This window comes from Hyperolius riggenbachi, chromosome 3, assembly GCF_040937935.1.
Source record: "Hyperolius riggenbachi isolate aHypRig1 chromosome 3, aHypRig1.pri, whole genome shotgun sequence".
Taxonomy (NCBI): Eukaryota; Metazoa; Chordata; class Amphibia; order Anura; family Hyperoliidae; genus Hyperolius; species Hyperolius riggenbachi.
Genome location: NC_090648.1, coordinates 106,389,985 through 106,416,079, shown reverse-complemented (window position 1 = coordinate 106,416,079; position 26,095 = coordinate 106,389,985). Strand labels below are relative to the sequence as shown.

Genomic DNA, 26,095 nt, shown 5'->3' with positions numbered 1-26,095 from the left:
TCATCTGCTTCTGCCGCTTTCTCCCTTGCACCTTCACAGGCACCCTCCTCCACTCCGCCTCTGCCCTTGAGCGGTTCCTGCTCCTCTGCCCACAGCAGCAGTCAGGTGTCCGTGAAGGAAATGTTTGAGCGGAAGAAGCCAATTTCGGCCAGTCACCCCCTTGCCCGGCGTCTGACAGCTGGCGTGGCGGAACTGTTAGCTCGGCAGCTGTTACCATACCAGCTGGTGGACTCTGAGGCCTTCCGTAAATTTGTGGCCATCGGAACACCGCAGTGGAAGATGCCAGGCCGCACTTATTTTTCGAGAAAGGCCATACCCCAACTGCACCGTGAAGTTGAGAGGCAAGTGGTGTCATCTCTTGCGAAGAGCGTTGGGTCAAGGGTACACCTGACCACGGATGCCTGGTCTGCCAAGCACGGGCAGGGCCGCTACATTACGTACACAGCCCATTGGGTGAACCTGGTGGTGAACGCTGGCAAGCAGGGCGCAGCGGACCAAATTGTGACACCTCCACGGCTTGCAGGCAGGCCTCCTGCCACCTCCTCTCCTCCTGCTACATGCTCTTCGCTGTCCTCCTCCTCCTTGGCTGAGTGGCAGTTCTCCTCTCCAGCTACACAGCCCCAGCTCTGCAGGGCCTATGCTGCATGCCAGGTACGACGCTGTCACGCCATCTTAGACATGTCTTGTCTCAAAGCGGAGAGTCACACTGGAGCAGCTCTCCTGGCTGCTCTTAAGAAACAGGTGGATGAGTGGCTGACCCCGCACCACCTGGAGATAGGCAACGTGGTGTGCGACAACGGCAGCAATCTGCTTGCCGCTTTGCATATGGGGAAGCTGACACACATACCCTGCATGGCACATGTCATGAATCTAGTTGTTCAAAGATTTGTGGCAAAGTACCCTGGCTTAGCGGATGTCCTGAAGCAGGCCAGGAAGTTCTGTGGGCATTTGAGGCGGTCTTACACAGCCATGGCACGATTTGCAGAAATTCAGCGGAAAAACAACATGCCGGTGAGACGCCTGATTTGCGATAGCCCGACTCGCTGGAATTCGACCCTGCTCATGTTCTCCCGCCTGCTAGAACAGAAGAAAGCCGTCACCCACTACCTCTACAACTACAGTAGAATGAAACAGTCTGGGAAGATGGGGATGTTCTGGCCCGACAACTGGACACTGATGAAAAATGCATGCAGGTTTATGCGGCCGTTTGAGGAGGTGACCAACCTGGTGAGCCGCAGTGAGGGCACCATCAGCGACTTAATTCCCTACGCTTACTTCTTGGAGCGTGCTGTGCGTAGAGTGGCGGATGAAGCTGTGAATGAGCGTGACCAGGAACCGTTACGGCAGGAACAGGCATGGGACCAATTTTCATCAGACCCAGCTGTTTCCTCAACACCTGCGGCAGCACAGAGGGGGGAGGAGGAGGAAGAAGAGAAGTCGTGTGCAGAAGACGAGTCAGACTCAGAGGATGATGAGCAAGGTGTTTCTTTGGGGGAGGAGAAGGAGGAGGAGGAGGGGACGGCGGCAGGAGAACACCTGCAGCAGGCGTCGCAGGGGGCTTGTGCTGCTCAACCTTCCCGTGGTATTGTTCGCGGCTGGGGGGAGGAGGTTGACTTACGTGACGTCACTGAGGAAGAGCAAGAGGAGATGGAGGGTACTGGATCCGACTTTGTGCAGATGTCGTCTTTTATGCTGTCCTGCCTGTTGAGGGACCCCCGTATAAAAAACCTCACGGGGAATGAGCTGTACTGGGTGGCCACACTACTAGACCCTCGGTACAGGCACAAAGTGGCGGACCTGTTACCAACTCACCGGAAGGTGGAAAGGATGCAGCACATGCAGAACCAGCTGTCAACTATGCTTTACAATGCCTTTAAGGGTGATGTGACAGCACAACGCCAGCAAGGTACCACTGCCACTAATCCTCCTCCCGTGTCCACGCAGTCAAAGACAGGACGCTCCAGCGATCTCATGGTGATGTCGGACATGCGGACGTTCTTTAGTCCAACGCCTCGCCGTAGCACTTCCGGATCCACCCTCCACCCACGCCTGGAACGGCAGGTAGCCGACTACCTGGCCTTAAGTGTGGATGTAGACACTGCTGTGAACAGCGATGAGGAACCCTTGAACTACTGGGTGCGCAGGCTTGACCTGTGGCCAGAGCTGTCCCAATTTGCCATCCAACTTCTCTCCTGCCCTGCCGCAAGCGTCCTGTCAGAAAGGACCTTCAGCACAGCTGGAGGCATTGTCACAGAGAAGAGAAGTCGCCTAAATCACAAAAGTGTTAAGTACCTCACCTTTATCAAAATGAATGAGGCATGGATCCCGGAGGGCTGCTGCCCGCCCCAAGACTAAGTCAGTCCCCGCACACACAGCATCTCTGCCTGCACGCCGTGTGACTGGCTGCCTGGGCTGCCCCAAGAAGACTAAGTCGCTCCCAGTCCCTCCACACAGCATGTCTGCCTGCAGGCCGCTTGACTACCTTCTCCGCCACCACCAACAGGGTCCGGGACTCCAGGCGGATTGCTGAATTTTTTAGGCCGCTGCTAGCAGCGGCCGCTGTAATAATTTTTCTGGTGCGTGTACATGACTGCCTAATTTTTCTGGCTGCACTGCGGGCAGCTGCAACAACAAAAGAAAAGGCATGTACATGCGCCCATTCCCCTTCGTGATCATTACCTTGCCGTGGTGAAGGGGCTTGCGTATCACAATGAAGCAATGACCGGCGCCTAGATGAGTGTCTCGGGGGGCACACAAAAGATAATAAGGTCGTTGCTTCATTGTGGTCAGACCAAATTTGATCAGCTGGACAGTCACTGTTCTGTCATTCAGCTACATCAGCCAGGCGACCATATGGGCTGTAAAGCCACCAAAACCTGCACTCTCGCCATGGTGCGCACCAGTCCAGCACGGCCATCACTACACAAACAGCTGTTTGCGGTGCGTTACACGATGAGTTTGGTGTGTCAGTGTGAAGCAGTACCTTAATTACACTACCTGATTGATGTATACACATGCAAGATGTTTTAAAGCACTTTAGGCCTGTCATTTAGCATTCAATGTGATTTCTGCCCTTAAAACGCTGCTTTGCGTCAAATCCAGATTTTTCCCCGGGACTTTTGGCGTGTATCCCACTCCGCCATGCCCCCCTCCAGGTGTTAGACCCCTTGAAACATCTTTTCCATCAGTTTTGTGGCCAGCATAATTATTATTATTTTTTCAAAGTTCGCATCCCCATTGAAGTCTATTGCGGTTTGCGAACTTTAACGCGAACCGAATGTTACGCGAAAGTTCGCGAACCCGGTTCGCGAACCTAAAATCGGAGGTTCGGCCCATCTCCAACCGGCACTTAGATTTGACACAGCACGAGAGGTAAGATGGAGAACAATGGTCTCATTCGCCACTTGGACTAGATGATGTGGCAGTCTGAGTCTCTCCTAGATGCACTAGGGCTGCCATACACAGATTCTTAGCAGAGGCAGCCCTACTACCGGTGTATAAGGCTTTTGAGTAAAACAATGCATTACATTACTTTTAAGACCAACCAATGGATGGAATCAGAGTTACAGGTCAGTTAGAAGCCCACCAGAATTTGAAGTTGGTTAGATTCTGAGATGTTGTGCTAACCAATCAAGGAGCTTAGAGTGCCCAAAGCTTTATAAAGAGATCAACATCACATTATTAACCACTTAAAGAGAACCTGTACTGAGTAAAAATATTTAAAATAAACACATGAGGTAACTTCAAATGAACATTACATAGTTACCTCACCATCAGTTCCTCTCAGAAGCTCACCATTTTCGTCTGACAATAATCCCTTCCAGTTCTGACAATATTTTGTCAGATCTGAAATATATCAGTTGCTGTCAGTAAAATACCAGTTGCTGTCAGTTATAGCTGAGAGGAAAACTGATGTACCAGGTAATGTCTATGTTTCCCTATGGCTCAAGTGGGCGATGTTACAGTTTAACTGTGCGCTGACCAGAAAGCTGTTATGGGTAATGGCCATTTTCAAAATGGAGGACGGAAAATTCCCTTGATCTCAGTGAACAAACAGGACGCGGGACAGGAGAAAGACACTGAGGAGTAGGCTACATGGAAGGTAAGTATGACTTGTGTATGCTTATTTTGACTTTTAATTTTCAGTTCAGTTCAGTTTCTTTAAGGACCAGGCGCTTTTTGCCTGATCTGTTCAGCGTGGTCTCTCCAGCCCACAGCACAGATCAGGTTTGCAGCATGACGATCTGACTTCCCCCCCCCCCTTTTTGCCCCACTAGGGGGATGTCCTGCTGGGGGGTCTGATCGCCGCCGGCTGCCTGTGATTTGCGGGGGTCCTCAAAACCCCCCTCCAAAGTGATTTCCGCCCACTCTGCCCTTACCTGCTTCTCCCGCAGGCTATGGGCTGCGCAGGATGGAAATCCATTCTGCACCGTCTCCACGATTCCCGGCCAATCAGAGGCCGGGGATCACCGATCTCCTTTACGGCGCTGCTGCGTAGCAGCGTCGTATGATGTAAACAGCAGGGATTTCTTCCCCGCGTGTTTACATTTAGCCTTGAGCCTTTAGCTCGCAGACTGTTCACGGAGACACCCTCCCTCGTACGAGTGGCGGGTTCCATGTAAAACCACTTACGACCAGCCGCCGCCTATCGGCGTTAGGCGGTCTTTACTTGGACACAACTTCAGCACATATATCCTCCACCAAACAGCCGTCAAACTGTAGGCTTACCACTGTATAGTCAGACCCAGATTATAAAATCTAATCGCTTAAAGTCTTCAACTTTCCCAATCTCCATACACCTCCAATCCCATCAGATTCTCATGAATCAATATGTGAAATTTCGAATCCAATCAACACCCCAGGAAACGGTATATACAGTCAAATATTTAAACCATCTAAGTGCACACTGCTTATGGTACAGTAAGCTTTATTTTCTCATTGTGAGCCAAACGAATGGTCAAATAAGAACAAAAGATTGTACAAAAATACTTACATATGGGCCCTTATCACAGGGACCCACAGGGTATCATTCACTTTATGTAAAACAATGTGCACTGTCACCTCGTCCGCCTTCCATTCTGCCCAGACATGTATGGAGGTCGTAAAAGGTAAAGGGACCCTGAGCAGTACCCTAAGTTGAAAAATTTCACTTACCTGGGACTTCCTCCAGCCCACCATAGGCTGTGAGCGTTCTCCTGTCGAAACATCGGGCTCCAGAAGGAGTAACCCGGGTGTCACCGGTAACGGGAATCGCCAGCGTGACACGGAGAGGAGCCAGGAGGGCTACGGTGGGCTGGAGGAAGCCTCAGGTAAGTGCATTTTTTTAAATTTAGGGTACTGCTCAAGGTCACTTTGAAGAGGAGGACCGACATGGCTATGGCCTGGTTGACAACTTTAAGTGCTTAAACCTTACAACGAAAATGCCCATATTTTTTTCTCCTTCATTTTCGCAAAAATAATGTAAAATTCGGCTTCCAAGTGAAAATGCCATTGACGTGTTTTGGTGGAGGATAAAAGTAAGATTAGCGCTGAAGTTGTCTGACAAGTCTCGACTGAGGACTTTTTGCTTTGGCTTCTTTTTGGAGTTGCATCTTTTCCCTTAAGAGCAGATATTGGGCTTGATTTACTAAAGCGTGCAAAGTGCTAGCACGCCAGTGAAAAGCCACTTTGCACTTGTTAACATGCTTTGCACGTGCTAACTAGGGTGCTAAGAAGTTTGCACATGCTAACTAGGGTGTTAAGTAGTTTGCACGTGCTAACTACCGTATATACTCGGCTATAAGTCGAGAAATTTAGGACGAACTCAAAGTGTAAAAGTGGGGGGTCGACTTGTACTTGAGATAGTCCTAAATTTACCAACTTATAGCCAGGATGAGAGGGCTGCCTTTCTCTCTCCCCCTCGATGTAATGGACTAGTGGCCAGGGACTTTCATCCTCCCACCCACCCACGATCACCCAAAGGACCTCCACCACTCTCTATCTTCCCCTGTGTAAAATGCTGTGGAATCGCCGCAGCCGACTTACGATTCCAGCACCAGCTGTCAGGCGCACTCCTCTTCCTCACTCGTGTGGCGTCATGTGACTTCTGGAGGCGGTATTCTAATGCACACAAGTCTGCATACCGCCGGCTCCCGTAGTCACATGACGCAACATGAGTGAGGAAATGGAGAGTGCGTGACAGCTGGTGCCGGTATCGTAAGTCGACTGCAGCGATTCCGCAGCATTTTATACAGGGGGAAGATAAAGAGTGGTGGCCGTCCTTTGGGTGATCGCCTGTGCTGGACTCATACTGTAAGTCGGCTGCGGCGATTCCGCAGCATTTTACACAGGGGGAAGATAAAGAGTGGTGGACGTCCTTTGGGTGATGGTGGGTGGTAGGTAGGGGGAGGATTAAAGATCCCAGCAGCCACTTCACTGCTGCTGCACACAGCGTTCAATTACACGGGGAAAGATAGAGAGATGTAGACATGCCTTGGGTGAAGGAGGGAGGATTAAAGTCCCTTGCAACCATGTTCCTCCTGCTGTGGACTACACAGCATTTCATTACACATGGGGGGGGGGGGCGATAGAGAGGTGGACACCCTTTGGGTGATGGTGGGTGGAAGGTAGGATCAATGTCTCCAGCCACTAGTGCTCTGCAGGGAGGGAGAGAGACAATGCATGGCTGCACTTGGGGGTCAGGAGGGGTTAAAGTACAATACTGTATGCAGTGCAGCCATTAACCACTCCTGGTCCCCAAGTGCAGTTGTTAACTTTTAGGGGTAGACTTATACTGGAGACAGAGAACAATTCCAGCTTAAGGGGCTCAAATATTGGGGTCGACTTATACACGAGGTCGACTTGTATCCGAGTATATACAGTACTTAGCACCCTAGTTAGCACGTGCAAAGCTTTTAGGCGTGATAAGTGAGTTATCACGCTTTTGTGAATCAAGCCCATTAAATATAGATATTAAACTCTTTAAACCTATGTATGATTATACAAATCTCTTGCACTTAATACTCACACTTCCATTTTTGCATTTTGATCCATCTTCCACCAATTTAACTGGGACGAAGGTTTTACAGTTGGCCATTGCACAGAATCCACCTTTGGTTAAGGGGTTTGTGTTGCCCTCAGAGCAGAATAACACCCCACATTTCAAATCCCTATGTATCAATAGAACAAAGTAATTAGACTGATAGCTAAAGATTTTGTTATCAAAACAGCCACATTTAGGCCAGGGGCCCACTGAGTGCATCATTTTTGGCTGCACAATTTGCAACCCTTTGCAAGCACTGTACCTGAGTCTGTACAGCAGACGTGATAAAGTACCAGATACGCGTTATAGTACCAGATACACGTTATAGTACCAGATACGCGTTATAGATCTACTACTGCAACTTACCTGGATGTACAGTCACTAATGGCTCCAGATATTTGACAAAACTTATCGCTTTTCATTATGTCACAGCAGGATTTATCTCCAACAACTGATGCTAATGAAGAGAAGAAAGTACATGAACACCATCTGAACAATATAAAGCATACAACAGTTAAATGAAGCCATATTTTATAGACACCAGAAAATGTAATCCAGAGACCTTATATTATTATATGATATGATTGTAATGATACTCAATATAATAATCCGAACATTTGTATAGCGCTTTTCTCCTGTCGGACTCAAAGCGCTCAAGAGCTGCAGCCACTGGGACGCGCTCAAGAGGCCACCCTGCAGTGTTAGGGAGTCTTGCCTTGAACTCCTTACTGAATAGGTACTTGACCTAGCCAGGATTCGAAACCTGGTCTCCCATGTCAAAGGCAGAGCCCTTAACCAGTACACTGTCCAGCCACTGCTAATATAAGCAAATGTACTCTAAATTTAGCCCAATCTGTGAATTATAGAAAGAAGTGATTGCTGTACCAGCTTGCACCACTCAAATTCAATCAGATTTCTACAGACATTTTCTGGTGTGAATGAAGGTGTGGCAGGGATGTGACTGGAGAAGTGGAGGAGGTGTGACTGTAGGTGAGAATGGATGTGTAGCAAGGATGTGACTCGATGTGTAGCAGGGAAATGGCTGGAAAAGTTGAGGAGGTGTGACTGTGGCCAAATTGTAAGTGTGAATGGAGGTGTGGCAGGGATGTGACTGGAGGTGTGGCAGGGACCTGGCTGGAGAAGTGTAGGAGGTGTGACTGGGGACGTATTGTGGGGGTAAATGGAGGTGTAGCAAAGATGTGAAAGGAAGTGTGATAGGGGCATGATGACTGGAGAAGGAGTGACTGGGGGTGTATTACAGGTGTGAATCGAGGTGCGGCATGGATGTAACTGGAGGCGTTACAGGGACATGGCTGAAGAAGTGGAGGAGGTGTGGCTGGGGGTGTACTGTGGGTATGAATCAAGGTGTGGCAAGGATGTGACTGGAGGCATGTGGCAGGGACATGGCCGAAGAAGTAGAGGAGGTGTGACTGGGGGTGCGGCAGGGACATGGCTGAGGAAGTGGAGGAGGAGCGGCTGGGGGTGTACTGTGGGTGTGAATCAAGGTATGGCAAGGATGTGACTGGAGGCATGTGGAAGGGATATGGCTAGAGAAGTAAAGGAGGTGTGACTGGGGGTGTATTGTAGGTGTAAATGGAGGTGTGGCAGGGATATGGCTAGAGAAGTAGAGGAGGTGTGACTGGGGGTGTATTGTAGGTGTGAATGGACGTGTGGCAAGGATATGACTGGAGGCATGTGGCATGGATATGGCTAGTGAAGTAAAGGAGGTGTGACTGGGGGTGTATTGTAGGTGTGAATGGAGGTGTGGCAGGGATATGGCTAGAGAAGTAAAGGAGGTGTGACTGGAGGTGTATTGTAGGTGTGAATGGAGGTGTGGCAAGGATGTGACTGGAGGCATGTGGCAGGGATATGGCTTGAGAAGTGGAGGAGGTGCGACTGGGGGTGTATTGTAGGTGTGAATGGAGGTGTGGCAGAGATGTGACTAGAGGTGTGGCAGGGATATGGCCGGAGAAGTGGAGGAGGTATGACTGGGGGTGTATTGTAGGTGTGAATGGAGGTGTGGCAAGGATGTGACTGGAGGTATGTGGCAGGGATATGGCTGGAGAAGTGGAGGAGGTGTGACTCGGGGTGTAGTCTGTGTGTGAATGGAGGCTAATGAAGGTGTGGCAGGAACATGTCTGGAGAAGTGAAGAAGGTGTGACAGGAAGTATAGTGTTGGTGTGGAAGGAGGTGTGGCAGATAAAAAACTAGAAGAGGTTCGGGAGAAGTAATTCAAAACCTTTCAGATCTTTACCTCTTACTGTAAGCAACAGGAACATAGAACATTAATTTGTAGAGCATTTTACTCTGGGACAAGTTTACATCTTATGTACATATATGTAAATGTAATGTAATGTTCTTTTTTTTGCCATAGTGGTCCTTCAAAGTGTCCTCCTTTTAATTGTCAGAAATTCAGGAGCAAGAAAGATGACTGTGTTTTCTATTACATGGTAAATCAGTTTTTTTTTTGGCATGCACTGTGTCTACCGAGCTGTATTTATTGTCAGACCATCCTATACAATAAAACCTAACTGTCCCTGCGTATACTCCTGTCCTTGTGTATGTGGGTTTGCGCTACTGTGCATGTGCCGCACGGACAGCCGTTGGGACAGGAGGACGGGGCCAGGGAGCCGGGCGGCCTTGTGCGTGGTGGACCGGTGCGATGGGCCGGTGCATGCATGCGCACTGACATGCGGTGGTGGCAGTGGCGGGACAGAGAACTAGAGCGTGTTTTTAAATAGGTTTAGGTCAAGTAGTCCTAATTATAAAGCAATAATGAGTTTGAGCTTTGCAACAATTAGTTTGTAGACTGTGTAGATTGTAAAGTGTGCAGAATAATCCTTGCAGTTACCTGGTCCCCAGTGCTTCTCACATTGATCTTGGTGAGTGGGGCATTTTCCATTGAAGCAGTATCCATCTCCATTCTTGCAGGGAGAGCCATTGGCCCGGAAGCGGTCAGAACACACAGGCGATTTCCCATCACACATATCTGACAAGTCACACTCATCCTTAGCTGGTCTGCACACTGATCCTGCTGGCTGCAGCTGGGAGGGGATACCAGTGTTTAGGTTATATAAACAAAACAGAATATTCGAAAGAATGCACATTTATAAACATAGTCATGTCACAAGAAGAAGTGTTTGATCCCTGATGATTTTGCTATGACCAACAAATGTCCAGTCTATAATTGTAATGGTAGGTTTATCTTAGCTGTGGGAGAGAGAATAACAACAAAATAAATAAGTATTTCTCTAATGAGTGAGATAAGTATTTCACAATCACAGAGATCACGTTTCTTATAGTTTGTCACCAGGTTTGCACACATCGCAAGAGGGATTTTGTCCCATTCATCTTTGCAGATCCTCTCCAAGCCAATAATTTTGTAGGCTCTTTAGCAACTCAACTTACAGCTCCTTCCATAGATTTTCTATTGAATTTCGGTGTGGTAACTGGCTAGTCAGCAACAAGGTGAGTTGAGTTGGTAACAAAGAGCTCAATTCTGGTCTCATCTGACCAAAGCACCTTAACCTAGTTCTCCTCTTGATCATTCAGATGTGAACTGCAGAGCCAGGACAAGGTCCTCCAGCACCCAAGGCTGAATCAAAGTGTGCCCTTCCATCCCTCCCACCCCAGCTTTCACATGCTGATTGCTATTAAACTAAGAGGTACCCCAGGGCCCCCAACAGCTTAATCTCTAGTTATTTGGCTTGCAGTCACTGCATGTATCAAATGTCTTATTTCTCTCAACTTCAAACACAATAGGGGAATGATAGCTGAGTGAGTTGTGCGCCTCCTCCTACACTGCGCCCTGAGGCTAGAGCCTCTCCCGCCTCTGCCTTGGCCTGGCCATGGCTGCCGCAATAGCAGCATAGGGGGCGATATACAGGCTGGGAACGCGAACAATCACTCACGTTCCCATGCCTGTCGGCCGGTGACGGCGAAACCGGAAGTCGTCGCCGGCGGGTCCAGAGGCATCGGAGCGGAGCTGCGAGGGCACCGATCGGCTGCAGGGGGCTGAGGGAAGCCCCAGGTGAGTTCATCTCATTTTTTTTTGACTTAAGGTTATCTTTAAGGGTTTTTAGTATAAATGTCACTTCCTCCCAGAATTCCTTGCTTGTCATAGGTTCTGTTTGGTGAAGACTGACTTTGGAGCCTCAGCCTCTTTGTATCTTATTGCTGAATATTCTAGTGTAGTTAATTATTGGGGAGTGCACTTTGCACTCCTACTAGTGATGTCAGTTTTGTGTATTATTTGTACTGCCTAGTTTTGTCTTGTTCTGTACTTGCGATTGCACTATCTCCAGCAGGGGCTGATAGTGAATCGTTTAGTTTGTTTTGTCTGGAACAAATGCTTGCTGTTGTCTGGTGTTAGGCAACTGATTAGCAAGCGTTCTCACTATCTGTTTGTATTTGTTTTTCGTGTTCAATCGTTAGTCAGAGTTGGTACGTTTGTCACTGTTGCGCTTAACGTACGGTGACTGTGATATTAACGCGCTTGTCACTGTTGCGCATAACGTGCGGTGACCGCGTTTAGTTAGTTCATTTGTTATTTTCCTTGGCGTTCGGATTGTAGTTATTTGCTGTGTATTCCTTTACTCAATTCATGCTCTGTCTTTGCTCAGTCTTGTGTTTCTGACAGCAATCGCCTCTCTTACGATTGGCTTTCTCACTCTGGTCTGTTCGGTTGTGCAATGTCTACCGTCACTGGGTGGCGGCTAGATTGGTAGACATTTATACAGTCTGTCTCTGTTCTTGCTCTCTATTGTGTTGCTACCTTGTTTATATCGCCCACTGCTGCTCCACGTCGTGCAATTTCCATCTGGCATCTGTGGTTGTACAGAGGACTTGTTCCTCTGTACTCCACAGCTCCATCTGCTGGTTGGAATTCCCCTCTACAAATGTATTTACGTATACTGGGTACTCTGCTTCTGTGATTGTGGGGATTCCCATCTGCTTCAGCGCACTTGGTGTGCGCTGACGGTGGAAATCGACCCCAGATCATTACAGGGACCTTGTGGGCTCAGCATACTGTGTTATCAATTGTTTTCTTGGTGACTATGGACCCAGCTGCCCTGAGATCATTGACAAGCTTCACCATGTAGTTCTGGGCTGCTTCATCACCGTTTGAATGAAGATTGCAAACCCACAATGTGAGATCTTGCACAGAGCCACCAGACCGAGGGAAACTGACAATTTATTTTGTGTTTCTTCCAACTGTTGTCAGCTCCTCACCAAGCTGCTTGGTGATCGTCTTGTAGCCCAGTCCAGCCTTGTGCAGGTCTACAATCTTGTCCTTGACATCCTTTGACAGCTCTATGTTCTTTGCAATGGTGGCTAGTTTGGAATTTGATAGATTGCTTCTGTGGACAGGTGTCTATTATACAGGCCCTGTAACAAGATGGGATTAGGAACACTCCCTTATAGAGGGTGCTCCTAATCTCAGCTCATTACCTGCATATAGTGAGGACACATGGGATCATGAAATCTTGATCTTTTCATAGGGGATCAAATACTTATTTAACCCATTACAACTTATTTCACCTATTGCAATTCACATCAAGCTCTGACTTTGAGGCACTGGGTTTCTCAGGGTCCTTTTGTTGTTATGCTGTTTCTCATAACTACAGTAAAACTACCATTACTCTTATAGGCTGGTAATTTCATGGTCAGAGGGAAAAACAAGCAAAATCAGCAAAAGATAAAATACCTCTTTCCCTCAATGTATTATCAGTGATTCCGGCCGATACTAGGATGGATTACTAGTGCATCAAATTCTCTAATGGCAAAAGGAAAAATATAACAAAAAATAGTACTCAGTTAAAGGGACACTTAAGAAAAAAAATGATTTTAACTTACCTGGGGCTTCTTGCAGCCCCCTAGAGTCCTCTTGTGCCCACAACGCTGGTCCAAGTCCCTGCGGCCATCATCGGCGACCCCCCCTTCCTAAGCTGGCCTGTTGCCGTCAGTCGGCGGCTACTACACATGTGCGACCCCGAGCCGCGCGCACCATGATAGCGAAGTTAATGTACTGCACATGTGCAGAACGCTCCCGGCCTGCGGAAGCATGATGAGGAGGCGCATGGCTGGTCAGCTTGGGGGGGGGGGTCACCACTGCTGGCCAGAGGGACTTGGACCAGCATCGTGGGCACAGGAAGACTTCAGGGGGGGTGCAAGAAGCCCCTGGTAAGTTAAAATAATTTTCGGGACTGGCTGCGTAACCCTTAAGGACCAGGCAAATTTGCATGCGGGGGTGCGTTTGGGAGGTCAGGCAGTTGGATCCTGAGTGTGGCTTGCTGGGCTGTGTCCCCCCTGTAGCCAGATGTCCCCCCTGTAGCCAGCAGCCTTTACTCACCTCCCAGGCTCCAGCGATGAGCCACTGTGGACGACTCTGCTCTTGCATCCTGGATTGCACTGACGTTAAGTTCTGGGTCGCGGCTTGATGACGTCAGAGCAAGCAGGGATTCCGGCCCAAGCAGAGGGGAGCGCCGATCGCCAGGAATGGCATGAAGGTGAGTGGATCCTCTTCTCCCCCCCTCCCCCCCCCTCAACGCTGCATCACTAACAGTGATCACTACGATTCACGGGCGATTGTAGTGATAGGGTTGCCAGGTCGGCTGATGGAGAAAACCGGACAGGGGGTGGAGTTAGGGGCGGAGTCAGAAGCGCACTTTTATGTAGAGTGGGGCTAAGCAATGGGCTTTTTAAAAAATGTTTTTTACAGTATTTATATCGCACTGACATCTTCTGCAGCACATTACAGAGTACATAGCCATGTCACTAACTGTCCTCATCAGTACATGCACATAAGAGACCACTTTTCACCAGTAAATGCACATAATAAGAGACCGCTTTTCACCAGTAAATGCACATAATAAGAGACAGAGCAAAAAACTATTACAAAACTGGAAAACTATGCAAATAATGCAATGCATTTATGGCGTTTTTGCACAGTGAAGTGGTCGATTTCTTGCGGGAAGTTTTAAATTTTTTTTTTTTTTTCCCACCAAAATTTTTTATTGAGAACAATAAAGTGGACATACATAGGCATAAAGTTAAAATATAAATCTGCGCATACATGTATGTACACATTTTGAGCAAATATAACAAATATAACAGTATAACAGTATAAATTGCGTTGTACAATAGTATGAATTCAAGTGTAAAGTATAGTAAGCAGCGGGCTCAGGCGAGATTGAATGAGATTGAATGAGATTGAAAGTCACGCCTGGACTATACGGAGGGGAGATAGAGCGGAGCCAATGCACACAAAGAGCGGAAATACAACCAGAGAATTATGGGTCACTCACTCACCATATCTCCAGACTCCTGACCTTACCTTGCTTCCTTCGCAGATGCCGAATCGCATTGCAAATGACGTGAGTGACGCACGTCATGCGTGCGTTGGCAACGCAGCGTTGGCGTTGCCGTAGCAACGTCGGGAAGCGCGGGCTCAGGGGCGGTACTTAAGCTGGCGTAACTTACGCCGCGTAAGCTGGCTGGCTGTGCCTTTGACTGACAGCCAGGCAGCGAATCAGCGGTCGCGCAGCGCTGGCGGACGGGTGGCGGCAAGTGGCAAAAGGCATAAAACCGGACATCTTAATTGTCCGGTTTAACATGCCTTTTTGGACAGGACACAGCGGCCAAAAACCGGACTGTCCGGTCTAAACCGGACACCTGGCAACCCTATGTAGTGATCACGTGATCAGAAGCCATATGTGAAGGATTCTGATTACTGAGGGGAGATGTCGGCTGTCATATGCCAGGTTAATCTCCACTATCAGGTGCACACGATTGTGGCGGGAGCAGAAATGGCGGGCGGCATAAATACTACACTGCATCAGGCTAGAACAGCCTCAAGTGCGGCAAAGGTTTTACTATGCGCGGTCCTGAATAGGTTAAGTTTTTGAAATGTTATGCAGTCATACTTTAGTGTGCTTAAAGAGGAACTTTTTTCACCCATAAAGCTGTGTAAGATTCACTGTAATGACACATTCATATTCCACAGGGGGATGTGATCCTACACATCTGTACAGATGCCAGGTCAGCATACACACAGTGTAGAGTCATCTGCTGACAGCTATGTGAGGCAGCTTTCACAGTAAACAGTCAGAGCTACACAGCAGTGATCAGGAAAAAATAGTAATACGAGTGCTACTGCCTATAGAGCGCACCCACATGGCTGCAGTTCCAGCGCTTTGAGTCCACCAGGAGAAAAGTGCAATATAAATGTTCTGTGTGTCTTGTAATATGATGAGAATAGTTATTTGCTTAATGCGGACCTAAACTCTCACACAGAACAGCAGACAAGGAAAAGACAAAGAAATTTACCCTGTGTGTGTTTAGGCAGAACAGCCTGTCTAAAGGCTCGTATACAAGCTTGACTAAAGGAGGCTGAGGCAGCCGATAACGACCGGCTCAGCCAATAGTCAGGCATGTGTACAGAGACTCGTGACTCCCAACCGGCAAGCTATCTTCCTGGGAGATCAACTCATCCACAATGACCGCCAATGAATGCTGCCCCCTCCTGCCGCATGATATCATGATGTGACACACGCACCACTTCATCATCCCTCCCCCCCCCCACATGGCAACACTTTTTCAGCTACTGTACACAGTTGATTCACAACTGTGCTGCCCATCCCAGCAATGTCGACCAAGGGGATCGGGTCCTGATCCACTACAGGCAACATCAATGTTGTGTACGCCCCTTAATTTTCCCTTATCTGCATACAATGAGCAAAATTCAGTCAGGGCTGTCAGCTGTGTGTGAACTGCTAAGGTGCCTTTGTTCTGGGCTAATATATAAGTACAGGAGGTTAACCTTTTATGTGCTCCCAGTTGGGAATTCCAGGAAGTAACCACTGCATGATCTCCGTAGGAGTTCTATAAATTGTAAAGAAGAAATGTTTTTTTGTTAAAGGTTATTATGCTGTTGCTTGTCTTTTGTTGCAGAGAGAAAGTTCTGGAGATACTTTGTAAACTCTGCTGAAATAGTCTGATAGACCTGCTGTGCAGATTTGGGGTGCAGGAAGACAGAGGCATCACTCCATCCTCCTTGGAGACAATCTCTGTCCACCCCACATCCTTTACCTTTTTGCCTTGGGAATATCCTATGATGATTCTGATTGTAAATATAATATAAATAACCTTCTTTGTTTTCCTTTGCAGAATACATTTCAATATGAAATAACTCACCTGACAGCTTGAGCAGCACCCCCCCTCTGTACACTGAGCACCCTCTTTTAGTTTGCAGGTGGTGGCATCACAGCACTTGTCCGTACACTCCTGTAAAATGGGGATAGGCTGATCACATCGGACACTAGTTCATTATACCGTTACAGTGTATTACAGTACAGCTACACATGTCCACAATCTGTAGGATGCTGAAGCAAATTATTATCTTTTCTTTACAAATTGTATACCTCCCAACTTTTTGAGAAAACAAAGAGGGAAACGTATCTGTGGCATCCCTGATCACGCCCCCGTCACACCCCTAGTCATGCACACAATAAAGATTTCATAAGAAAAATATGATGTTTTATAATTCAAACCACAGCGGTCATCTTTATCATGGTTCATTTTCCTTTATATTAACATTTGAAAATAAGAAATATATCAATTTAAAGGATGGGAATAAAGTCCAGAGACAATGAAACACATTTTTCAGTGGAAAAAAATAATAAAAAATATATACAGTATATATGAAAGAGGGACAAGTGAAAAAGAAAGAGAGACAGAGGGACAGAGTTCCCTAAGAGGGACTGTCCCTCCATAGGGGGACAGTTGGGAGCTATGTAATTGCTAACATACAACACAGCATTGCTCAATAACTAGGGAATGTATCAACTACAAAGTTTGACCGAGGCTTAGGAAAGGACCCTGCCAGGCATACGTAATAAAAGGGTGCCTAGAAATTTGGGTGCCCAGGAAAGCCAATAGTAGAATACCAGTAAATTTAGCGATATTCTTCAAATAAAGTGTAAGGAAGGATCATAAAACATCAGTATTAAATACCAATATTTTACCATAGCAAAACCTACCCTTACCCTCACACAGAACACTCCCCCGATGCCTAACCCTAAATGCTCCCACCCCACACATACACCCTTCCTGGCACCTAAACCTAACTGTCCCCTCTACTCGCACAGACACCCTTCCGGAAGCCTAATCCTACCCCCCCTCCACACAAACACCCTATCTGACACTTAACAGCTCTCCTCCGAACAACCACCCTACCTGACACCTAAACTTAACAAACTTCCCCCCCCCCCAACCTGACCTTAACCACCCCCTACCTCCTCCATCAATCACCGCAAAAACAAACAAGGTTTTCGGGCGCCGCCATTGACTTGTAATTGCATTTTAAAAAGTCCTGAAAACCCACTTATTTACACTTGCCTAAACCTCTTCCTCTCTCTCTTAACCATCACTATTTAGCCCCAAATCCCCTATTTATGGTACGCTGTGTTCTACCACCTGCTTGCTTGGAATCTGCATGGCCAGAGCTGCCAATAGGGCATCACAGGGGATTGAAGTATATGGGGCCCAGCCAGGGGACCCTACCATGAAGCAAAGTAAAACACATGAAGGCACTTATCAGACACTTGACCACAGCTGCGAGTTCTGAGGGGGATGCTTGCTGGTGTAATATAGATTCTGGATGTCATTCAATAGTAGCAAAAGCACACAGAGCACATGTGACCTGCCGGCACATACTGGTGGGTAAAATGAAGAGAGATACCACTAAGCCATAGAGGGGACGTTTGACATGCTGCTAAAGAGAGAACCAATGGTTTAGGTCTCGAGAGGTAAGTAACTTCTCGACTATACACTGCTCACAATTCTGCATGAGGAGGTACATCTGGCTACCTATACTGGGAGGAGGGAGGCACATCTGCTACTTATGCCGAGGGGGCTACCTAATATAGAGTATACTAAATGTTAACTAGTGTATTGCTATGTTTGCATGTAAAAAAGAGGTGCAATGAGACATAGATACTGTACTGTACAGCAAGAATGCAAAGCAGCATGCAGAGACTGTATATGCATTGATCAAATATGGTTGCTTTCCATGCAAAATATCATACAACTTATCTAAAACAAAAAAAGCTATAATATTCTATGACCGGTACTTACCGCCTCTGAGCCGCAATCACATTCTTCACCTATTTCCGTAAACTTATTTCCGCACACTGGAGAACTTTGGACTTCACTTTTGTCTGGCATGTCTTTCATGCAGAGGGGTAAACGTTCCACTAGGAATTTCTGATACTTTTGAAGACTGCATGCACTGAAGACTTCTGGAATGTCCCCACTGCATAGACAAATGTACAAAAACAGAGGTGAGTAACTCTGTATCTCACAGGTCAGGCTGAAACTGGTCATATGCAGCAAATTTATATGCTGCAGTACATGTTTGATACACATAGAAGAGAGGGCTGCACGTGGAATGGGAGGGGCTCCGCTGCACATGTAAGGTGGGCCACAACATACAGGACTTGGCCTAGGGGCACAAAAAAAGTAGAATCTGGCATTGCCAATCTCCCTCCTCCTCTTTGTTTCAAAACTCCTGAAACATGTAGTCCACCAACACGAGATCCAATACCTGGGCTTCAACTCCCTGCTCAAACCCACAATCCAGATTTCATCCAGCCCATTACATTGAAACTGCCCTCGCCAATTCATTATGTCATAAGTTTATTTTCACTTCAGGTTCCCTTTAACCAGCTGAGCGGTCTGGACGAGCTCAGCTCGTCCAACACCGCCAGAGGCTGCCGCTCAGGCCCTGCTGGGCCAATTTTAATGAAATAAAAAGCAGCACACGCAGCCGGCACTTTGCCAGCCGCGTGTGCTGCCTGATCGCCGCTGCAGCGCGGCGATCCGCCGCGTGCAGCGGCGAAAGAGGGTCCCCCCAGCCGCCCGAGCCCAGCGTAGCCGGAACAAACAGTTCCGGCCAGCGCTAAGGGCTGGATCGGAGGCGGCTGACGTCCATGACGTCACTCCGCTCGTCGCCATGGCGACGAGGTAAGCGAAACACGGAAGGCCGCTTATTGCGGCCTTCCGTGTTACTTCTGGCCGCCGGAGGCGATCGGAAGAACGCCTCCGGAGCGCCCTCTAGTGGGCTTTCATGCAGCCATCTTTCAGTTGGCTGCATGAAATAGTTTTTTTTTTATTTAAAAAAAACCCTCCCGCAGCCACCCTGGCGATTTAATCAGAACGCCAGGGTGGTTAAAAAACACCTGAAGTGAGAAGAATATGGAGGCTGCCGTATTTATTTCCCCTTAAAGTGTACCAGAGATGGGCCACATGGATAAAATATACATACCTGGGGCTGGAGGAAGCACCCTATAGCTGGATCGCTCCCACACTGTTCTCTTCTGACTGCTCGTTCACCCGCTACTGAGTGGCCAGTTGGGCCCAGTTTGCGCCAACTGGCCTTACTGACAGATTTTCGGGGGCCAGCAGTCTGGCCAGGCACGTTCGCTCTCACCGAGAGTGTTCTGCACCCTAGCAGTATTACCGTGCAGGTGCAGAGTGCTCCCGTGGACGTGAACGTGGTGCAGTTGGCCCCAGACCGGAGGACTTTCCAGCTCCAATTGAGGAAGAACAGCAAGTCAGAAGAGGACGGCGTGGAAGTGATCAGGCGGAGGGGGCTTCCTCCAGACCCAGGTATGTAGATTTTATCCATGTGGTCCCATCTCAGGGTCACTTTAAACAATACAATCTGCCTGGCTGCCTCGCTGATACTCATTTTCTAATACTTTGGGCCATAGGCCCTAAACAAGCATGTTTCAGGTGTATGATTCTGACACTACTGATGCACGAAAGATCATCAGTATGCCAGGCAACTGGTATTGTTTAAAAGTAAATAAATATGGCAGCCTCCATATCCCTCTCACTTCAGATGTCCTTTAATAGGTGGAAGAGCGCTCTACCTATATGCTATCTAAGCCGCCTCTCCACACTCATCACATGCACTCTTGCAACATTGCAATATTCTATTCAAAGCTCTTTGTGTGGCTAACTTCTGATGGAAAGTTTTAATTGCTGATATTTCTCCCAGGATCATAACTATTTTTTATGCTTTGGCATTGAGGCTGCTGCGCTGCTCACCAACCAACAGTGCATTGTATCAATAGTCCAGCAATAAAGAGTAAATACTACATATTACTGATAAGAGCAAGATAGCCAAGGTTTTTAGAAGATAAAGAAGAGAGAGGGACTTGAGGGAGCTAAATGTTACCGATTGATACATGTTGCTGAAAAGCGGACAGAAGCAGACAGAAGCGCACTAGTGTGAATGAGGCTTTACAGTCATCAAGTTTTACATCAAAATTACTCACCCTATTTTGTCCACCATAACACAGGGTTTCGGGCTGCAATTACAGGTACCTTTATCATGTTCCATACCAATATTATGCCCCATTTCATGAGCGATAGTTGCAGCCACTTTGATATACTCCGGAGAGTGATCCTAAGAACATAATAAAATGTAAAATGTCTGTTAAAGTTTGTTTTACTTTCTAGAATAATAAAGATTTAAAGAAAGCCTGAAGTTTTTTTTTTTTGTTTTTTTTTTAAACAGATACTCACCTAAGGAGAGGGAAAGCTCTGGGTCCTATAGAGCCTTTCCGTTCTCCTCACGGTGCCCACGTCCCAGCGCTGGATCCCCTGTTAGCAGTCTCCGGCTGCTCACCTCCGCTGCTGCTGTAGGCTTTGGCAATCTTTGAGAGCCCGAGTGTTCCCGAAGAAGGCCGCTCCGTACTGCGCATGCATGCACACTCGGGCTCCCAAAGATTGACGAAGCCTCCAGCCTTGGCAGAAGTTAGCAGTCTCCAACCCATCAGTCGGAGACTGCTAACGGTGAATTCAGCACTGGAACGCGGGCACCTTAGTAGGAATGGGAAGGCTCTATAGGACCCAGAGTCTTCCCTCTTTTAGGTATCTTTTTGTTATTTTTAAAACCACTTCAGATTCTCTTAAATCTTTACTTTCCAGTGTCTCTGGTTTCCTTTAAGCCTGGAAACCTTCAAATGCACCCTTAAAATACACCTCTTCAGAAAAGCTTATAATTCGTTGTAGCTAGAATTGAGGCTATCTCCTCCACCAACTACTTTATCTCTTCCTATAGTGTCTCCACCCCACTACGCTCTAGATTGTAAGCTCGCCAAGGCAGGGTCCTCCTGCTAGTGTTTCCTTTTATGTTATACTTTATCAAACGAACATGTACCAATATTTTCAAACCACTCATCAACTATGTATGTATGTATTTGTACTAGTGTTGCTGGATGTCCTAATTGTACCGTGTACTTGCAGAAAGAGAAAAAGGAACACGGAGAGCCCAAAATAGTGTAGTACGTTGAAGAAGCAATTGGTAGTAGTAAGGTATTAAGAGTTTATATTCACAAACGTGGGTTACCACAAAGGCAACCATTGTATAGGCGGGAGGGGATGTTATGACCTGACCTCACTCAGGTTAAGTAGTCGCTTTCTGTAGATAGGAAACAAGCGGTAACACCCCTCCACCGCGGTGGACTTGGCAATATGAAAAGCAGCTTGAACAGAGGCGCAAGAATGGAGTAAAAACATTTAAAAACCATTTAAAAAGGGTGACAGTGGTGGGCTTACCTCCCAAACAAGTAAAACACAGACTGTGTTGATCAAAGTTTACCAGAGATACCGTTTATTTAAGTACTCCACAATGCAATGCATTTCGCAGGTTCTATCCTGCTTCACCAGGCAACCAAAAGAGTAAAAACTAGTACAAGTCTGGGTTCAAGCCAAACGCCTCTGTAAGGAGCCTCTGTAAAACAGAGGCATTTGGCTTGGACCCAGACTTGTACTAGTTTTTACACCTTTGATTGCTTGATGAAGCAGGATAGAATCTGAGAAACGTGTTGCATTGTGGAGTACTTAAATAAACGGTATCTTTGTTAAACGTTATTCACAGTCTGTGGTTTACTTGTTTTACTTGTTGGAGAGATAAGCCCACCACTGCCACCCTTTTAAAAGTTTTTTTTTCAAGTTTTTACTCTATTCTGGCGCCTCTGTTCAAGCATCCCTTCATAGCTGTACTGTGTGTTGAACTACACATGTATCTATGCTCCCCACTATTGTGGGTACTCTGTACAACTAGTGCTGGATCTACCATGAAGCAACCTGAATGCCTTATTTCAGGGAGGCAGACTGGAGAGGCAACAACTGATAAGGGTCCATAAAAAAGAAAGACGGTGTTCATAAAAAAAAAAAAAAAACACACCTGTCTGCTCCCATGTCCACCACACAGATAAGAAATTATACAAACTTTGAATATGTAGACTGTCCCTCAGCCCTTTCACCCCTCCCTTCACCTGTGCTCTCGCTATGGGTTCATAAAAAAAAACCTCAGGCTCAGGCCTCTTGCATACTGTAAATCGCAAATTCAATTTGCGATTCCAATTTGCGATTTAAGATTCCAATTTTCCCTGGCTTCCATCAACACAAGAAGAAAAACTCAGAAAAAAACGTAGCATGCAATACTGATTTAAAATCGCATATCAGAATCACATGCAAAATAGGGTTAAAATTGCAAATCGGAATCGGCTGCAGTGTGCAAGAGTCTGTAGCAATGTTTTAATGACTGCATGTACACAACCACAGAGGTAATACTTGCAGGTTGAAAAACTGTTCCTACTCAGCCCTAAGGGCCTGTTCAGACTGTCAGTGTTTGTAGAACGCGTATAAATTCAAAGAAACACAAGTTGAAAAACGCATGCGTTTTTCTTGCTTTCGAATGCGTTTTCTATTGCGTTTTGCACAAACACGTGACCCAGGAAAAAAAAAGAATTATGGGAACTGCAGAGGGAAACGTATGCTAAAAACGCAATAGTACGCGTTTTTGATACACGTCCATAGTGCCTGTTCAGACTATGTGCGTTCCTAGCCGTTTTTCCAGAACGCGTACAGGCAGACTTTCCGCATAGAAACGGCTACTAATGTTTTCTAATTGCCTCGTTCACATGTATGCGTATGAGACGCATACGTTTCTCATCCGCATTGCTGCACGCAGTTCTGTGCGTCACGCATTGAAACGGACGCAATGAAAGTCTATGGACGTGTATCAAAAATGCGTACTATTGCGTTTTTAGCGAACGTTTCCCTCTGCAGTTCCCATAATTCTTTTTTTTTCCCTGGGTCACGTGTGGGCGTAAAACGCAATAGAAAACGCATTCGAATGCAAGAAAAACGCATGCGTTTTTCAACTTGCGTTTCTTTGAATTTATACGCATTCTACAAACGCTGACAGTCTGAGCAGGCCCATAGACTTTCATTGCGTCCGTTTCTATGCGTGACGCACAGAACTGCGTGCAGCAATGCGGACGAGAAACGTATGCGTCTCATACGCATACATGTGAACGAGGCAATTAGAAAACATTAGTAGCCGTTTCTATGCGGAAAGTCTGCCTGTACGCGTTCTGGAAAAACGGCTAGGAACGCACATAGGGCTTGATTCACAAAGCGGTGCTAACTGTTAGCACGCCTGTGAAAACCCCCTTAGCACGTCTAAACGAGCTTTTCGTGCGTAAAACTTTACGCGCGCACTGCACAGAGCGCAAGGTGCTCCGCGCGAAGTGCCCATTAAAGCCTATGGGACTTAGTGCGCATAGGACTTTGCGTGCGTAAAGTTTTGCGCACGCAAAGTTACCACGGGATCTGATTGAGAAATCCGGTGCTAACCTACTTAGCACCCTGGTTAGCATGTCTTAAGACTTTAGACATGCTAAGTAGGTTAGCACCGCTTTGTGAATCAAGCCCATAGTCTGAACAGGCCCTAAGGAGACACAATCCTTGGAAAATGATTCCCACACAGGCAGAATGTGGGTATTTTTGTTGTAAGGACCACTTAACGACCAGCTAACACCCATGGGCGGCGCCTGGTCATTAGTGGTATAGCATGGAAACGGCCGCTCGTACGAGCGGCCTTTCCATGCCAGTTCACGGAGGGTGTCTCCGTGAACAGTGTGCGAGCCGCCGATCACGGCTCGCACACGTAATGTAAACACGCGGGAAAGAAATCCCCGCTGTTTACATCATACGGCGCTGCTGCGCAACAGCGCCGTAAGTCAGATCGGCGATCCCCGGCCTCTGATTGGCCGGGGATCGCCAGCATATGATAGGCTGAAGCCTATCCCACAATGCGCAGGACGGATATCCGTCCTGCGCAGCCTAAGGAAAGGAGGGGAGGGAGGTAAGCCGGGAGAGGGCGGAAAACGCTGCTGAGGGGGGCTTTGAGGAGCCCCCCCCCCGCTACTCACCAATGGCCGGCGGCGATCAGACCCCCCCAGCAGGACATCCCCCTAGGCGGGAAAAAAGGGGGGAAGTCTGATCGCCATGGTGTAATCCTGATCGGTGCTGCGGGCTGTAGAGCCCACGCAGCACCGATCATTAGAAATGTGCCTGGTCCCTAAGTGGTTAATCACTTAAAGTCGTCAACCAGACCATGGCAATGTCAGACCTCCTCTTCAAAGTGATGAGTCTGATCATGTGACACCAGGCTGTTTTAATACTGCACACAATGGAGGATGAGAGCAATCTGTGTGTTACACATGTCTGCACAGCTATATGTATCTATGTATTCTACTGTGATTCTAAAGCATTTTGACTATGTACATTTCCTGGAGGATTAATTAACTCATATGACACATTGAGCGCCTCTCAGTGCCCAAATGTAACATCTTAGCCGCAAAATAAAAGCCGCGATTTGCAGTAAAAACTGTAAATTTCAGCGCCAGCAGTTAGCGGCCGGTGCCATTTGGATCCGTTCTGCACAGATTGGAGCGGACAGTTATTATTTGTTATTGATAATTATATATAATGGACAGTTATTATATGGAACAGAAAGAAAAAAAAGTATAATATATATATACAGGATCTTCTAAAAAAATTAGCATATTGTGATAAAGTTCATTTATTTTATGTAATGTACTGATACACATTAGACTTTCATATATTTTAGATACATTACACACAACTGAAGTAGTTCAAGCCTTGTATTGTTTTAATATTGATGATTTTGGCATACAGCTCATGAAAACCCCAAATTCCCTTCTCAAAAAATTAGCATATTTCATCCGACCAATAAAAGAGAAGTGTTTTTAAAAATAAAAAAAGTCAACCTTAAAATAATTATGTTCAGTTATGCACTCAATACTTGGTCGGGAATCCTTTTGCAGAAATGACTGCTTCAATGCGGCGTGGCATGGAGGCAATCAGCCTGGGAAGCAGTAGATTTGGGCGCATGAGACAAGTGGACAAAAAGGGCGCCCCATTCACTTTCATTATAAATATCGTTTAATGGGCGCTGAACGGGGAAAATAAGGCGCCGGAGATTTTTAAGGATTTATAACGGCGCCCGGAGATTTTTAAGGATTTATAACTATGTTTGTGATGATTTAAGTTTACAAAATGAGCCCGTGACGAATAACGTTTATGAAGATAATAAATCACTATTTCTAAAACATTTCTAACACATTATTATCCACCCAAAAAAATAATTTACATTTTTTTTCTTTACATTCTTTATTTATTCATGTCTGTAAAACATTATTATCCATAGGGGGTTTTAGGTTTAGGCACCAACAGGGGGGTCTTAGGTTTAGGCACCTACAGGGGGGTCTTAGGTTTAGGCACTAACAGGGGGGTCTTAGGTTTAGGCACCAACAGGGGGGTCTTAGGGTTAGGCACCTACAGGGGGGTCTTAGGGTTAGGCACCTACAGGGGGGTCTTAGGTTTAGGCACTAACAGGGGGGTCTTAGGTTTAGGCACTAACAGGGGGGTCTTAGGGTTAGGCACCAACAGGGGGGTCTTAGGGTTAGGCACCAACAGGGGGGTCTTAGGGTTAGGCACCAACAGGGGGGTCTTAGGTTTAGGCACCAACAGGGGGTCTAGGGGTTAGGGATAGGTACAGGGAGGGTTTTTAATAAACGAAAATATAAGTTTTACTTTACAAACAGGGAAGATTAACGTTTTAAGAATTGCCGATCTCATACACATTATTTAGTGATTTATACATTTTTAAATCACTATTTATAAACG

At 46.9% G+C, this 26,095-nt stretch overlaps 1 protein-coding gene across 1 annotated transcript in view; it reads right to left on the bottom strand.

The window, feature by feature from the left end:
• The window catches only part of LOC137562203 (zinc metalloproteinase-disintegrin-like 4a), a 112,704-nt gene that overhangs the window by 15,926 nt on the left and 70,683 nt on the right, over positions 1-26,095 (bottom strand). The window contains exons 12-17 of the mRNA XM_068273535.1: positions 20,365-20,495; positions 18,158-18,335; positions 16,217-16,306; positions 9,873-10,065; positions 7,388-7,478; positions 7,007-7,148 (exon numbers count right to left, since the gene is read on the bottom strand). Of these exons, the coding sequence (XP_068129636.1) occupies positions 7,007-7,148; positions 7,388-7,478; positions 9,873-10,065; positions 16,217-16,306; positions 18,158-18,335; positions 20,365-20,495 (825 nt within the window). The remainder of the gene's footprint in view (positions 1-7,006; positions 7,149-7,387; positions 7,479-9,872; positions 10,066-16,216; positions 16,307-18,157; positions 18,336-20,364; positions 20,496-26,095) is intronic.